At 35.3% G+C, this 16,464-nt stretch overlaps 3 protein-coding genes across 8 annotated transcripts in view; all 3 read right to left on the minus strand.

Moving 5' to 3' along the window:
* LOC107263130 (ABC transporter G family member 20) overlaps positions 1-7,358 on the minus strand; it is a 29,137-nt gene extending 21,779 nt beyond the window's left edge. The window contains exons 1-2 of one of the 3 annotated variants that reach the window (XM_015730012.2): positions 7,174-7,358; positions 5,612-5,859 (exon numbers count right to left, since the gene is read on the minus strand). In XM_015730012.2, the coding sequence (XP_015585498.1) occupies positions 5,612-5,682 (71 nt within the window). In that variant the 5' untranslated portion in view covers positions 5,683-5,859; positions 7,174-7,358. Of the gene's footprint in view, positions 1-5,611; positions 5,860-7,015 lie in introns of all 3 variants that reach the window. The other 2 variants (XM_015730010.2, XM_025080561.1) reach the window with 2 other exon arrangements.
* Positions 7,359-8,120: 762 nt separating this feature from the next.
* Positions 8,121-11,341, minus strand: LOC107263133 (allantoicase). The gene is made up of 7 exons (XM_015730027.2): positions 11,144-11,341; positions 10,425-10,487; positions 9,665-9,881; positions 9,506-9,594; positions 9,050-9,424; positions 8,790-8,972; positions 8,121-8,624 (listed from the first exon to the last, which is right to left on the minus strand). Exons 1-7 carry the CDS (start codon positions 11,207-11,209, stop codon positions 8,487-8,489), a joined length of 1,131 nt encoding a protein of 376 aa, XP_015585513.1. The 5' UTR covers positions 11,210-11,341; the 3' UTR covers positions 8,121-8,486.
* A 2,314-nt stretch (positions 11,342-13,655) lies between these two features.
* On the minus strand, positions 13,656-16,411 carry LOC107263135 (copper homeostasis protein cutC homolog). 4 transcript variants are annotated; one of them, XM_015730030.2, is made up of 2 exons: positions 16,279-16,411; positions 13,656-15,733 (listed from the first exon to the last, which is right to left on the minus strand). In XM_015730030.2, the coding sequence occupies exon 2, from the start codon at positions 15,731-15,733 to the stop codon at positions 15,011-15,013; it is 723 nt and encodes a 240-aa protein (XP_015585516.1). In that variant the 5' UTR covers positions 16,279-16,411; the 3' UTR covers positions 13,656-15,010. The 4 variants fall into 4 exon arrangements, with proteins under 4 accessions (XP_015585516.1, XP_024936334.1, XP_015585517.1 ...); XM_025080566.1 differs by lacking the exon at positions 16,279-16,411 and adding an exon at positions 15,845-16,247; XM_015730031.2 differs by lacking the exon at positions 16,279-16,411 and adding an exon at positions 15,828-16,247.
* Between the last annotated feature and the right edge of the window lie 53 nt (positions 16,412-16,464).

Consider the following 16,464-nt stretch of genomic DNA (forward strand, 5'->3'; position numbering starts at 1 on the left):
TGAACATGTAAATTTCCAAAAATACATAGGAGAAATCTGCGATTTCTCCTCAGAATTTCATGATATCGTACGCGATAAACTTTTTGCATAAATGCATCGTATAAAAATATGCTTGCTCGGGTGTGAGTGAATTTTTGAAATTTTAAAAGTTGCAAAAATTTTCTTTTCTTTTCCCCTTATTTTGCCCATAAAGAATTCTTACCGTACGATTTCTCATCATTTAGCTTCTCTTTCAATTTTTTTTCTTCAACCGAGTGCTTAAGGTGAAGGAGAAGTCATACGTCAGAATATACACTAGGCGTCGTTTGACATGTCTAATTAAACTGTGATTGGTTAAAAGAAACGCCTGCATGATCATAAATAGTTTATTTTCGAGGGCGGTAGATATTTCTCTGATAGAACATATTATGTAATACAATTTTCTTGTATCACACTTAACGTCCACAAGTATCCATATCGACAGTCATTACGATCATGTGCAAATTAAATGACCGGCATGCTCATCCTTCTATGCATCAAAACCTGAATATTAGATTTATTCTAATTTCGATAATTATACGACAATAGAAACTCCAATACCACTGAATAAAAGAACCTTGTTTATCCCTATGGAAAACTGTTAATTATATTTACAAACTATGTTATATAGGTACGGTAACACAGTCGAAGAATCGGTATAACCTGTGGATCCAAGATGGCTTCCAATGATCGAGACAGTAGATAGACAGACAGTTTTAGTTCAGCTCAAGACGTGGCGACCATAACGGTGGTCAGAACAGTCCGCACTTTCCCCGTCATTGCGCAAGATGGCCACACTCAGTGACGTAATATCGGCTGGGTTAAATAACGATGTCTTACACCTTATAATAAAAGAGCGCATCAAGCTTCTGTTCAAGGATCACTGCCAATTTTCGGTTTGTCGTAACAAAGGCAAATTTAACAGACACTTAACGAAGATCACAATATACCGATAAATCAGTGAATATTCCACACGATGTATGTTCATAAAATCATGCGAGTCCACTAATACTATAATATATGAAATGAATAAAAAATTAACCTCATAAGGAAAACGTAATTTCAAGCTGTTCGTATTATTCGTGCATTGTTGTTATTATTATTTCTTATACCGAGCATCAAGAATTACGTATACTCAACCTATGTTATCAGTATGCAAGACGTTTCTGCGTTCCGAAAAAATAACCAGTCCGTCCGAAAAAAAGTGCTTGGTCTTAAAAACACTAAGACAGACTCCCGCGAAGCTCAGAGTCACAATAGTGGGGTCGTAGAAAGGCTAAGCAGGTAGTCATACATATTTGCACGGATAACTTACCACAGCCATACAAGAAATACTCGCAAGTCCGTATAACGTTTCCAGCAGGTTTTCTGAATATTTTTAGACGAACTCGCAAAAAAATCGTATAATTCAAATATTCCCCTAGCCTTTGTATTTTTGCACGAAGAGCCGTCCCCACGAGAATGACTTACGTATACGGAATATAAATGACGAAGATATTCTCCTACTCAACCATTACGTTTACCCTACGTTCTAGAGATCTAAAAATACACTTGTATCCTGAATCAGTGTAAATCAAAGTTAAATAAAGCCAAAGTACCATCCACGGGCTGTAATCGCTGACGGATGACTTTTCCCCAGCAAGACCATCGAATTGATGGGGAAAGCGTCGTTGGCGTTAATGTTCATCCACATGACTTTGGTATTCGCGAAGGAATGCGATTTCGATAGTTTCCGAGCTCGAGGCCAATCCGTTGAGTTTATAATAGTTTCAACATCGATCTTTACTAGGTTTGAAAGATTTCTAGGGGATCTACCAATCGAAAATTATATAATTTCATCAGTGCTAACGTACCTGTATATATCTATATCTATATATATACTTTGGTACGCGCGTCTACGACCTTCGAACGGTAGTCTCATATCGATAGTACGATCGATCGATCGAGTAACTAATCGAGGTGGTTGCTTATTATCGATACTTTAAGAGGGGAAAGTATCCCAGTGACCCAGTATCGTTGTACCCACTGGGACTAGTACCTACTTCACGCTTGCCTCTTGCAGTAATCTTATGCAATGGAAGGAACCGAAGAGGCGAACAAGTGTCCTTGACTTGTTGGTTTACGAAGGTCGGAAAATATATATATGAAAATTGAGAAAAGAAAATATAATTCTTTATGATACATGAATTTATGTATACGATACATTTGTGCGATACATGGAGAATAGTACGTAAAGATCTTCGAAATGGTTTTTGAGGTTAAGGAAGGCATTTTTGTAAGATGTCAAGATACTAGAAATTGTCTTATTAAATGATTCGCAAATCGTTGAGTGACCTTGGGTCAACCTAAGGAAAAGCTTGACGAGTTACCTTCGTGACTTCTAGATCTTTATTGAGCATCGAAAGAATTGCGCTTGAATATATACGGAATATAAGTGTCAACGCTGGCAGGGAGGTCGCCCATTGTCATAGTATGGAGTTACGAATTGCATTCTAATCGCCGAATTACGCGAATACGAATGTGACATCCTCGGTCAATGCCGTTCAAAATAATTTTGCACACTCCTAGTCCACGTTTCGATAGAGGAATATATATATTTTATTTATATAGTAGGCACGTGCTATTCTAAGATCGGATATGTCCTCCAGCTCGTGTACATTTGGCACAGGTTGGTTGGAAAGGTCTAAAGCCTAGGATTCGCACACCTTTCCTTAAGAGCTAATTAGAATGGTGATTACAGTCATTGATAATCATCGAGCGAATTGGCTCTGGTTAATCGTTTTGAAATCGTTCAACGATTTCCTGCGCTATCTCATTGCGTACAATTAGACGAGCTCAATTAGGTATCCACATCCTCCTCTCCGACCAATGACTGATGACTGGGTTGCCGTAAGAATCAACTGTAAAACTATTGTTTGTATATGCTTGTCATTGGTTTGCAAATTTTTCATTGTACCAAGAGTTCATCGTTCATTATTTTCTTTCCTTCCAAGCTGCGTGGAAAGTCGATACAGAAATCTAGGTTACCGACGGTATCAACGTTATTGCGTGTCCTCTGCCATTGCTTGCGATCTTCTTGGAAAAGCGAAAGTCGTGGATTCTCTTTTAAATGTCGATTCGATTACGAAGCTAGAAGATATTTGTTGATGTCGTTATATATGGATTTGGTATAATTATCATGAGGGTACAGTTGTAATAATGTGGGTGCTAATTATCTAATATGATACAAGACTCGTGAAAATCAAATTACGAAACATAACGGTATACTAAATATTCGCGAATCACATCGCAAAACATGAAGATTTCGTATAGATTGTGAAAGTGATCGATCTGACGTGTTACGTAAATCCCAGGAAGAACGCTCGATAGCTATTATCGATACTCAATATCAATGATAATGATATCAGGAACAAAAGGATCCCTTATTGTTATATGCAAAGAGTCAGTTTGACATCACATTTCGAATCTTTCGGGCGTTCAAAAATGAAAGAGAAGTTAAAACGTTTATTTCCGGGTCACTAGTAAACATTTTGTAAAGTTATACAAATAATGGTCCATCAAGCTTTGATAATTTATTACGATATTAATTCATTTCTTAGTCGAGAGATAGCTCGTTTTTTATATTCAAGAATCTATGACGTATTTACAATCTAAATATACCTACCTAATAAAGAATATTTCACGTGTCTCTTTTCTCAAATCATGAAATAGTCATGGACACATTCGTCAATCCTGGACTTTTAGATTCAACTAAAGTCGTGCTTAGGTATATGAAAGTCAAAAAAACAACCATAATGGGTCCTAGTGTGGGAGAAGCTTCGTTAAATTCAGTGAAATATGTATATTCAATAACACGTATGTCGTCTCCCATAGTGCTGCCACCTTTCAGACTCTCCGTTCAACACTACCACGTTACGCGTGACCTCCTCGGTAGAAAATGTTCAGGAACCCGTCTGATGCTTGGTGACTAGCGCCAACAAGTTTACCATACGCAGTCCACGAAAGTGCCTAGCGTTTATTTAAGATGGGGCGCTAGATATCCCTGCCAAAGAAGTATACTCAGCTTTTATTTTCTGTATTGAGATTCACAATGATACAGCATAAAACGTGCATATTATTCCGTGTCGCGAAACTAGTAGGAGTAGCGACCTCGTACCTCGAACTTCGAACAGACTCGATAAATTGCAAATTGTGAAGATGGAAAGTAACCCAAGCTATAAGTTGGTATAGGCATTCATACGTAGGTTGAACGGATACGTATTGGTATGTATATGCATATGGACATGTATTATATCGCAGTTGGTTCTACTATCGCCAACCGATTCCTCCCGTACAACTAACCAATTGCGTTTGGAATCTTTTTGGTTGGTTTACGATCCAGTCAACGCGTACAGGTTTTGTCTGCATTCGTGCCTTTCACTCTACGCCAGGAACTCAGCAATGCAAGCTGCTTACCGGTGGATGTTGCTACTTGGCTGTCGGCTGTTGCCGACCACTTTCACGCGCGGTGTCAATCGGGTTCACCGGTCGGCCGCCATAATAAGTTAATTTAACGAATTTGATTGGTGGAATGAAAAAAGGATTTCTTGGTGTTTCTTTTTTCTCATAAAACAAAAAAGTTTTAAGAGCTTATATGTTGAGGTTCAAGTTGTTATTAATTTTATAGAAGTTGTTGACTTTATAAAATTGGTTTAGAATTAAGAAATTTTGAACTTCTGTGGCATATCTTTACTCTTCTTAAAGTTTTCGAACTTGTATGGTATTCGATCATTGTCAATGGAAAATTTTTACGATTTACGTATACTATGCATGTTTACTAATGATCCTACTGACTAAGTGATCTTTCTTCGCATACAGTATAGATGGTTTTTTGAATATTTTTGCCTTTCGCAGTGAGATACTTGTCAGGTCCCGGAAGATTAGTTAGTATAAACCGACCATCTGTATTCACTGTGAATTCTTGTATTCAATGCTCTGATCACGTTCTTGAGGTGGGCTCTGCCAGTTGTCCTTGTAACAGGTTACAAAACTCGGAATAACACTTTGTCAGACAAGGACGATTCCACGATTATTGTACGTTACAGATATATTTCCACTTTACAATATTCATTAATCACTCGCCCTGTTATTAATCACTGCTTATTCTCAATTCGTTTTATTGTCCGTTTTCATTACTTTTACCATTATAATAAAAACAGAAACGGGATCTGAGTTGATGAGCTCATAAGTTGTTTCAGAAACATCAACGTGGACTCTTATATCGTGGAAAATTTACACATTCCCCGGATTAACCCTAGACTGTACTCAGTGTCCCCTTTGCGTAATAACTTTGATCGTTTTATCTTGCTTTCAACATCTATCTGCTTTCAGTGCGTATTTCTCAAGAGCATGCCATTAAACAGGAATCCAAAGAGTTTAATTATAATTTACGTGCAGTATGCACTGAATCCATAAAATGTCATATTGCACTGCTAACAATTAAATTTAACATTAAGGAATCGATCGAATCATTTTCCCGTACGGTTACGAGAGGATATGTTGACTTTGAGTTAATTAATATTTAATTCTATTTTTTAAAAATATAATTACTTACCTCGTTAATCCATTACTCCAACTGAACATCTTCCTTATTTTCTCACTTTGAGTCTCGTCCTTTCCAGTCATTTTTTTATTCTTTTGAGGCTTCTCAAAGTTCCATACGACGTACGCGTTCCCAACGAACGAATTTCGCGCGAAGCTCTCACAAATCAATCACACGTGATTTCAATGTGCACATATTTTTCCGGGCAATTACAAACATACCATTCCAAGATTAGCGGATCCCGTTCAGTGCAGAAATTACTGAAAGTGAAACCAGCTTTAGAGAACGCATCAAGGATTATCCTCTGCCTTTTCGAGAAACCTAATAGCCGATATTTTTTTTTCCAATTAATTATTGGTACATGTAATTGTATTACGTGGCATCGTGACCAATTTCTATAACTTTCCAAGAGACTGTTACACATTTGATCTTAATCCATATTAAAGAGGTTACATCAGCTTCCTGAACTCATGAATTCAATGTAAACGTCATTATGATATACAGTAATTAATAATTATATTTAAAGTGCATAATATTTTTTCAGCTCTTCGTCGAGCTCCTAATTAAATATTATAGTTGTGTAAAACAACTAATTGGCCGGATGTTCAGATATTGCATCGTTGCGTCGCAAAAAGATATTTCAATTAATAATTCAAGAATCGAGACTGACTCGTGCGATAATCGATGCATTAAAGAGAAGCAATGCTACATGCCGTAACGTCATCCAGTTGGATCAGTTCTAAGAGGAACTATTAGAAAGTATCCTGTATCTCTCGTTATTCCTACGTCATTGGATAAGTTTGTTGAACTTCAACCAGGAATTAGTTATCATTTGTCTTCCTTAAAAATTCAAATGCCACTACGTGGCTGACCTACTTCGTTAGTCAAATTCATACCGGAAATTCATCTGAATATTAATATCAATGGTGTCAATTAATCGTTACTTTCGTATGCCGTTGTTATAGGTGCCTAGACTTGCACTGCATTTTACATTCTATTATTAAAAGTCATACTTGAGTTATTACGGATGTTTTTCAATTAGCTACCATTTTGCATCATTTCACATTCGCAAGACTAGCAGTCGACCGGCATTCATTGACAAGACGCTAACGTTATAAAAAAAAAAGTGAAGACAGGATCCTTCAAATATTTACAAGCTTCCTATACTTGCCACGAGTGCGACAGAGATCAACTAATATCTGTTTCCGTGTGTAAGAGTGAGACAGACATACTAGCGGGTTCAAGTAATCAAACATCGATCGTCAAATTCGCAACACTGAAATTACGTCCTCGAGCGTTCACAGTTTTTACAATTTTGAAAATTCAAATAATTCACTAGTACATTTCAGTAACGTATTCCCAAGGATTTCAAAAGAGTTGACTTTATCCTCCGCAAACGATAAATTCCATTCTCACCAGCCGCGCAGACTAGACCATTAAAGCGTCGGAATTCAAGGCCAGTATGTAGCATCCAATAATCCACTCAAGTTCACAGGACAACAAGAATTCGTTAAGAGTAACGATCAAAGAGGAAAAAAGGGGTCCTGTCTAATCGAATAAATTAATTCTAATACCGTAAAGGTGCGTTTTCAAAAAGTCACAGCAAACCGTTAAACGTGTGTCAAATGTAGTATTGTTTTCAGAGCGCGTATTGTGTCTCACGTTTACAGACGCCCGAACCGTCTAGAAGTGTTTCCCGCACTGAGGACTTCAGGTGGAGCAACAACACAAGCACAAGTTGAGGACATCCACAACGAGAATACAATATATATATATACACAATATATATATATATATATATATATATATATATTACGGAACGAAGATGTCCGTAGACAATTTCTTAGGATCAGTTCCAAGCGATGCTGCGCGTAAACCGGCTTGGAAGGAATTCAAGAACCAATGGAGGATCTCCAGTGATTCCGAGGAAGCTCCCCTTTCTTTGATTTCCCTGAAACACCAGGAGGTCTTAGCGGCACCTCAATATCCATTTATGATTTTCCTCTGAGATGCGATTAACATTGGCAGCGTCGCGAAGCCTTTGCTTTGGCTTTGTTTAACGGGAAAGGATCAGTGGCGCCCCCCGCACGAACTATTTTAAGAAACGCGCGTCGTTTGTTTTCAACGTATTTTTCTCGACCAGGTAAACGCGTATGTATATAGTATGCGCGACTGCGCGACTCTGCACCGAATGAAAGTGTAGTTTGCAATTCAACCGCGATCTTCGACGAGAGAACCTCTCCTTTTACTTGGAATAGTCCTTATCCCCACTTCGTACAACACTCTCGATTAGCTGTTTCCTACCTGGATGGTTTCGATACATGTTTTTACTTGGGGATGATCTCTACTCTTCCTCATTTCAATCAAGTGGGATGACATCGGGAAACTGGATTATCATATAAAGAGAATGGCGATTCTTGCATCAGCAATAATACATGTGCATTGAAATCTTCTGATACTTAACTAATTGAGATGCTGTAATTTTTTATAAGGATGTTAAAAGTTATAAGGGTTATCCACAATCGTATCAAGTTTTGTATTTTATTATTCAATTTTAAATATATTATCTAATTTTACAATTTTATGGTATTAGTAGATTTATAAATATAGAGATACTTTGTCGAACATTTTATACTGGTCATGAGTAATCTATACCTATGTACACGATTACATCTCGTGATGCACCACCATTCGTACTTCATACTCTAATTCTTAATTAATAATATCATTTGTTCTTACAGATTGATCGCAAAAGAAAATTTTTGGAATCTTTTCTCGCATTGTTAATATGACTTTTGCGATAATCTCGTGCAGTCTAAATTTATGGTGAAATGATAAAATGTAATTTGATGATAAACTTAAAATTTTAAAATAAGTTAACCGAAATTCACTGCTGCTTTATATAACCCCAAACTCTTACTCTTGAAATACCACCATCTGGAGCCATTGACACTTTTACATGACTTATGGGTCCATGCCAGATCATGTCATCGTAACAATATTCATGTACCCTGTGCGCCGACAACTGTAAAACATTACATAGCAACACGTGTTATTATAAATGACAGATTGATGTAAAATAAAGATTTGTTAACTTCATAGCTATACGTTAACACATAATATCTCACTCTGAGGAATGTTATAAGTATATATGTACATATGTAATTCTAGCCACAAAAATATAGCTCACCTTCTTGGGAGTCATAACAACTTTCCAATTGGCAGTTCGAATGTCCTGTCCTGGTGACGTCATAATACCTTCAATTTTTACACTGTCTGGAAAATTACCCTTGAAGTGATTGGTGTCAACTTCAATCCGATGAATTTCCCCTACGTGTCCCAGTTTGAATATTGCCCATTCACTGCCAGGCACCTGTAACGAATGACAAGATTAATAATAAAAATTTGCAAAATATTTATGAAAATATAAATAAACAAGATATATCGTACCCGCAAAATGCCAGCATTGTCAACTTCTATAATCGGTGGTCTGTCAAGTCGTCTTGCAGTTTCCCAACCGTCTCCCATATTGACTCCTCTGCCTGGTTTAATCAAATTCCGAGGATGACCGTAATGAGCGTCGCTGTATCCTTCACAAATACTCCCATTCTCACTGGCAATAAGATCAATCTCTTCATTATGATTTATACTGTGCCAATCAGGTGACGCGAAACCATAAACGTGAAATCTTGCAATTCCACCATCTGGGTATATATTGAGACGCAAATGAGTCCAAATCTCACTGGAAGAAACTGTAAAATAATTTCGTCTCGTTTCTTCGTATCCGGCACCGAGTACTTTCATGTCGATGATTGTTGTCCAATTCTAAAAAAAAAAAAAAGATATTGAAACGTCAATTTATAATGTACGTACAAAATATTACGCATGATTTAGGCATTTATTTACCTCTGTTTTAAGAACAGACATTTTTTCCATATCCCTCTTATTAGCTGCAGCGCCAATTACACCATTTCGAGCCGGAAATTTTTTATTATCTGTTAATAAAAATGAGCAGAGTCAGCCACAGGAATCGAAGTTTTATAAATTAAATATATCCATCCTCACCTTTTTCGGAAAGCCGTGCAGCCTGTACAGAAAATCTTGGTGCGTAGTTTCCAGTGAAGAGTGCCGTATCTATACAAATACCTTTGATAACGGATGGACGACCCAAAGCTATGATAGCCCAATCATGACCAGTACAACGTTTCCTTCTGGTTTCCCAACCATCCATCCATTTTCCATATTCCGTGAATACTCCTTCCTTCCAAACGGGTTCGTGGTCCTAAAAATCATTGGAAAAAAAATATTCAACATAATTATTATTGAGACATTTGACTTTCAGATAACACAATATAACCTTTACGTATAAGCCACGCGTGCAACGCATATTCAATTCATCCACCCAGGCAACATATAAATTCTAAATTCATCTTTAATATGGGTATACGGAAAATTCTTTGAAAGTAGTTATACGAAAATAGTTTTTCGAAAATTTCGAAGGATACAAATTTTTGCAGAATTTTCAGTAAAGCTTAAGATGTCTACCTGAGAGACAATTTCGGTCGTATTGATACGTTTTTGGCATTTCATGGAATTTTTTATTAGTTAATCTACATAACTATAGATAACGGTAATTAAGTATCAAAATGCTAAATATTCACTGTGTATGTCCTGATAACTCGATAACCTTTGAACGTGCTTTATTATTTTGTCTTTTTAATTTTTCATCAAAACCCAACATAACATACTACTTTGCGAATTCTATCAGAAAATTGATACAGGTAGCAAAATGAATTTTCTGTCATAATCGTCATATTTGACTTACTTTGAGTAAATTTTCGGCATTGGCAAACCAATCGTCCGTTGCAAAAAGAATTTTTCCGCCATTCTGAAACATGAAAAATATTTTATTACACACACAACTGTAATATAGCTTTTAATATAATTTATAATATGTTTCACTTTTTCTCTATATAATATATGCTAAATCTTAAGGTCATTTACATTGTGTTCATTGAGATTAAAAACTGTGAACGTTTCACTGAGCGTGAAAATGGACGCGGGATGTAATAACGAGAGACACGCAGCTACGAACGCATACACCATATTTTCTCTTTAGTGAAATCATACAAAGAGCTAGTCCGGTACATGTGGAATCCGTATAATTAGTGGAAAAAGTCTATACAGACGTATATACTGTTTGAGGTACGTCTACATTTGCTGTACGGTGTAAAATTCGAATAAAAATCTTTTACCGATATTGATAAGAGTGATTTCCATTTCTGTTAGAAATGAAAAAAAGCCTTTGTTCATTTGGCATGTAAACGCGTTATATGTGCATTGGGCTTTCGCTTGAAATTTTCTAACGGCGTTTTTACGAATAAAACACATTTGCGACAATAAGCAATTTCGATGAATATGTATACACGTTATTGTGATTAAATATCTGAAAACGCAACTACAATTCGCGTAATGAAAGCCGTTGATCAAATTTCTATGTATTTTCACATTTTTCTAAATAAAACATAGAAATCTTATTCTTACACTTTCCGAAGCAAGTTCGTTCAATTCCACAAATTTTGGAATTGTGTTCAAAGTTCCTATGACCATTGTGACAGTGTTAATCTGTATTGTGAAACTTTGGAAAATTTCTCTTAAAACAGATTTACAATGTTTTGAAATATTCGAAGCAACCAGTGCACTCTCGCTAGTAGCGACAGAACTTCGACTAAAGTTTCTTGCGGATCGCCGTTTCTATATAACAGAAAAGCTTATCTCGTATTTGTTATCTCTTTCTAACTTCAATCAACAATGGCGTTATTTCAAATACGAAATATACGATCAGTCCTCGGATTGGTCAATCATAAACCAACATTACACCCATTAAAATATCTAGTAAGCGTTATTTAGTAAACGAAAAAAGAAAAATTCCACAGATCGAAAAAAGTAACTCCTACACATTTGACGATCGGATATTTTTTAAGTAAACAAGCGCGTGGAATATTTCCCCTTTTATTGTTAACGAATATTCAATGATTCCACTGCCGACATTTCGTACTCGATGATTGTAAAAAATTATTCGAGTTTTTATTTGTCGCTTTTTTCTCGCGAATGATACCGAGTACAGGCTGTTCTATACAATTTCTCGTCCCGCAAAAGTGCATCCTTCTTCCGCCAGGTGACACTACTGTATCCTCTCCCGTGTAAAGGTTCGGAAGAATTTCACAAAGTTCCGTTGAAAGTTACGGATGAGTCTATTTACACGTGAAGCCAGTGTGAGTAGCGAATGGCTCTTTCCGAATAACTATACCGTTAGCAAGTACTGATGCTCGGAATTTCTCGAGAAAGACAACCGGCCTACTAGGACTGATTGAAGAAAAATATATCATCAATACAGATATGCAATTAATGACGTATAAGGTTGTGAAGAAACCAAATTTTTTATTCAAGTACGTAAAAAGTTCAACGATATTTATTATTCTTTACTGCGATTGACGTAGATAAATAAATAAGTCTCTTACCATTCGTGCAATCGCATGGCGACCATGTATTGTTAAATTATGAGAAATAAAACTGTTGATGTTCGTAAGATATTGCAAAATGGCTGAGGTCATTGATTGCAATATTATTCGAATCGTGTATTCTATTATTCGTATATTTTTATTCAGTCTATATTAACGACGTACTGAATTTAATGTTTCTCTCAAATCTAGCGATATTAGGGCTAAGTATATATAATAAAAAAAAAATTTTATTTCTCTAAACAAATTCATTTTATATTCTACTATTTTTCATACTTTCTATAGGAAAATTTCGGCGTGACTTTGTAATTTGCTTAATTACGTTACTCATGGAGGAGGAAGGCAGTAGAGTGTATGTTTAATATACATAACTATCAATATTTACAAGTTCACTCACATATGCTATATTTAAAAATATACGCAATTCAAAGCAATATTGCTTTTTATTGAGGTATTATGCAATAAGGCCAACAGCTAACGGTAACGCTGCATTCTACTTCCATATAGGAGTATCTTCAAATTGACGGATATGGAACTACGTCATGCACATTAGTGCTAATTATTTCAAAATAACTAGAAATATTAATCTCTTATCTAAAAATTCTATTCTTGTACATCGAGATGTTTAAATGTATGTATGTATGAATATACTGATAAAAATTTTTATCATTTAAACAATTTCATGTATTCATCATATGTTACTTTTCATTTCTTACACGATACTTAAAGATAGTTCCATTCCTTCCTTTGGTAACGTTTCAATTGCACTTTATGACATGGTTTAGTATTGTTGAACACCATGATGCTGATGCGTTAAATAGTAGATAATTTCAATAGGTAATTTGCAGTAAGAAATGACAAGATGAAATTGGAATGTTCTAAAAATGGAATTGACGACAGGGATCGTATGTGTCCGAATAAGATATTATATCTATTTCATATTTTCTGTGATATTTGAAGACTGTTTTTCTTGAATTTATCAAACTTGTAGGTAATTCCCCGCCAGTTTTAAATTGTTCAGATTATTATTCGTCTGTTATCTCTGTCCCTTGATATACTTGCAGTCTTCAAATAGTCGCAGCATATATTTCCTCTCAGTCAGATAAAAGACTGCCTTTTATTATCTGTGCATATATTTCCACCATTCAGGATTGACATAGATTTAACCTTTCAAGTCAGTTTATTCCGCTCAAATCTCGTTTCTAATTGGTTAATTCTATTTCAATCCTACACGGTGAAAACATATGCTGTGGTTAAACCGGTTAATAACAATTTTGGTATCGTTTCACTGGCCGAAAATAATCGTTAAGTATTTGCAAGTGATGCGCAGCTTACTTACATTTATCTATTAACTCCTTTTATTCAGTCATTAATCTACATACTTAAAGGAGCTAGTACAGTAAAGTTCGTAAAAACAATCGAAAAAATAGGTTCTTTTTTATAGGTTCTTAAGATTTTAAATGATTATATAGGATGATCAGTTGACATTATTATAACTCTTGGTACTCATAATACTAAGTGGTTTTCCAATAAAATTTATAATTAAAAAAATCTTTATTTTTTTTTTCTATGTTATTACAGACAAAATTGAGCTTTCTTAAGGTTGGTTTCATACAACGAAATTACCTGACAATTATTTCAATCTTATTTTCATTTTTAGTCTCATGCGACGCGCCAATAATGCGCGGCTGCCTTAACTGGTTCGCTCCAGTTTTGCGATAAGTCCCCACTATGTCTTCCTTGTAGCGTGTGCCGGGGCGTTTTGTGCGATTTATTTAAACATTCGCGCATAACGCCACTATTTTTATTTTTCATAGCTAAAAAAACTAGTAGATATGAAATACGGTATCATTAATGAATAACGTGAATCCAATGGTAATATCAAATTGACGTATAGTATCATTAATAATTCACGTTTTAAAGTCTTTGTGTTCCTGAATTTCTTTTATCACTGTATCACGATCGTATAGAAAGATTAACCGAGAATTAATAATCCAAAAGCCTTATGAAACTGCAGGAGCAACTTCCGATGAGGATTACAGCAATTGAACGTGAAAGGCAAAGCCGCAAACAAAATGGATCGCGAAAGTCTACACTGAATAAAGTACTGCGGGAAGTGACGTTGACTTCAAGGTTTCCATCCATATTTATGTTTATTGTTATAAAGTTAAGATTCAGGTCGTTTAAAAATAGTCCTAAGCTCTGACGCAGCCTATCTGTATTATATTTAATAATTCATTTTTAATTTTTGAGAAGACAATTCATTCAATTGGCATTCTTTGTTGCGATTTTGTTTATGCGTCAGTCTTAAAAGGGAATACAATAATTTTGAAATATTACGTTTTTTCATTCCTTTATATGCGTTACACAGTCATTATATACTATTTGACATTGTGATATCATGTGATTTACTATACTTTAACACGATTAACATGCATGACTCGCGTGCTAGCTAATTGCAACTTAGCTGTAACGAAAATAGAACGTCTCATCTCAATAATCATATAAACTCATTTAATTAGTTTACATTCATTTTGAAAAGTATAAGTTAGGTAAACTATAATCAATGTGCACGCGTCTTTTGGACTTTAGAACTGCTTGCTTGATCGATCAGGCTCGATTTAACTGGTTTAATATGACTTCCACGATTATTAGATCAAAGGTCAAGTTTGATTCAGATTGTATGTTTATATTTCATCTTAGGACTGCCTGCTTTCAAATTCATTAGTTAATTTTAATGTTTTTATGATTAAACAATGCTTGTACGTATGTTATGTATTAAACTTGGATTGCAAATACAATTATTAATCCAATAATCCTGCTATTCGTATTCTTATTATCAAGGATTTACTTGGATAATTATGACCTAAAATTATGGATAATGTAACATTTATTTTGGAAATTCTTTGATAATTTTCACAAGGTCTCTGACTGATTCTTCATCTGTAATCATGACACTATCAGAATTTGCTGCATTTCCCATTTTGATCTTTGTGCCACTTGCAATTTTTCTTTTCCTTGCAGAGGCATGAAACTGGTTTGCTCCAGATTGTTTCTTTATGAGTGATAAGTTATTCGTCGTTATGCCAGCACCGGGCATTATTATAATTCTCTCGCGAGCTTGTTTAACCAACTGTTCGATTATCCTTATTCCTTTTTCAGCCGAATTTTCTTGACCGGACGTTAGAATTCTTTCGAAACCAAGGTCAATGAGAATTTCTAAAGATTTATACGGGTCAGAGACTTCATCAAAAGCTCTGTGAAATGTAACGGGACGCGGACTAGCCGCTTTAATTATATCCAGACAAAATTCCATGTTGATATCTCCTTCTTCGGTTAAAGCACCGAAAACGAAGCCATCCACTCCAAGTTCTTTGAGTATTTTCAAATCGTAGAGCATGGACTCCATTTCGTCATGCGAGTAAACAAAATTACCAGATCTCATTCGAATCATGGCATAAATTGGGACGGTAGAATAATTCTTAAGGAATTTGACTAATCCTGGACTAGGTGTTAATCCACCCTCCGATAAAGCCGAGCATATTTCGAGTCTCATTGCTCCGCCATTTATGGCGTTCCTCGCTGATTCTATGCAGTCGATACAGATTTCCATCTGAAACAGTCAATATTGAATTTGCAATATAATCTTTCTAGGTCTTATCGAATCTGCATGAATGCTTTCGGTAAAAATGCGGATATTTAATAACTTTGACTCGTGTAATACATCGATACCATTTTTTATGCACTGTCTGAGTAGACGTGTCTATCTTCGTGAGCAGATAATCACTGTACTCTGTACTGAACAGGCGTTTCAGTCTCAATGATTCGACACTGTAATGCAGTGGCGCTGATGCTTCAATACTAAATGTTTTGTTTTTGTTATAAAGATTTTTTTATTATTATATATATGCTTATAGCTTCATTATTGTACAATTTGAAACTGTGTATACAATTTTCCCTAAGCATGTTATGTATATAAATTGAAATCGGATTTTAATAATGAGGATATATAGGAATGTTTATTATCATACGACATAACCATACTGCATTACTTTGTATTGAATGCACGAGATGTCGAGTAATTAATATATACCTTACGTCATAAGTCAAGTGTGTCTTCCGTGAATGTATCTCTTAAGTAACAAAAAACATACTTACCTTTGCATATATTTGATTTTATAATTTGTTTATTCAATTTTGAACCACAGAACGATTACGTCTGGCAAAACACAACACGTAGTTAGCATGAAGTTGAATTAGTGTAACTAACAGAATTCGCTTCTGTCATTATTAAAGGACCAAGGATTTATAGAAAATATTTAAGTAGAGAGGTATAAATGATAT

The sequence above is a fragment of the Cephus cinctus genome, unplaced genomic scaffold (assembly GCF_000341935.2).
Source record: "Cephus cinctus unplaced genomic scaffold, Ccin1 Ccin1_scaffold0132, whole genome shotgun sequence".
Lineage (NCBI taxonomy): Eukaryota > Metazoa > Arthropoda > Insecta > Hymenoptera > Cephidae > Cephus > Cephus cinctus.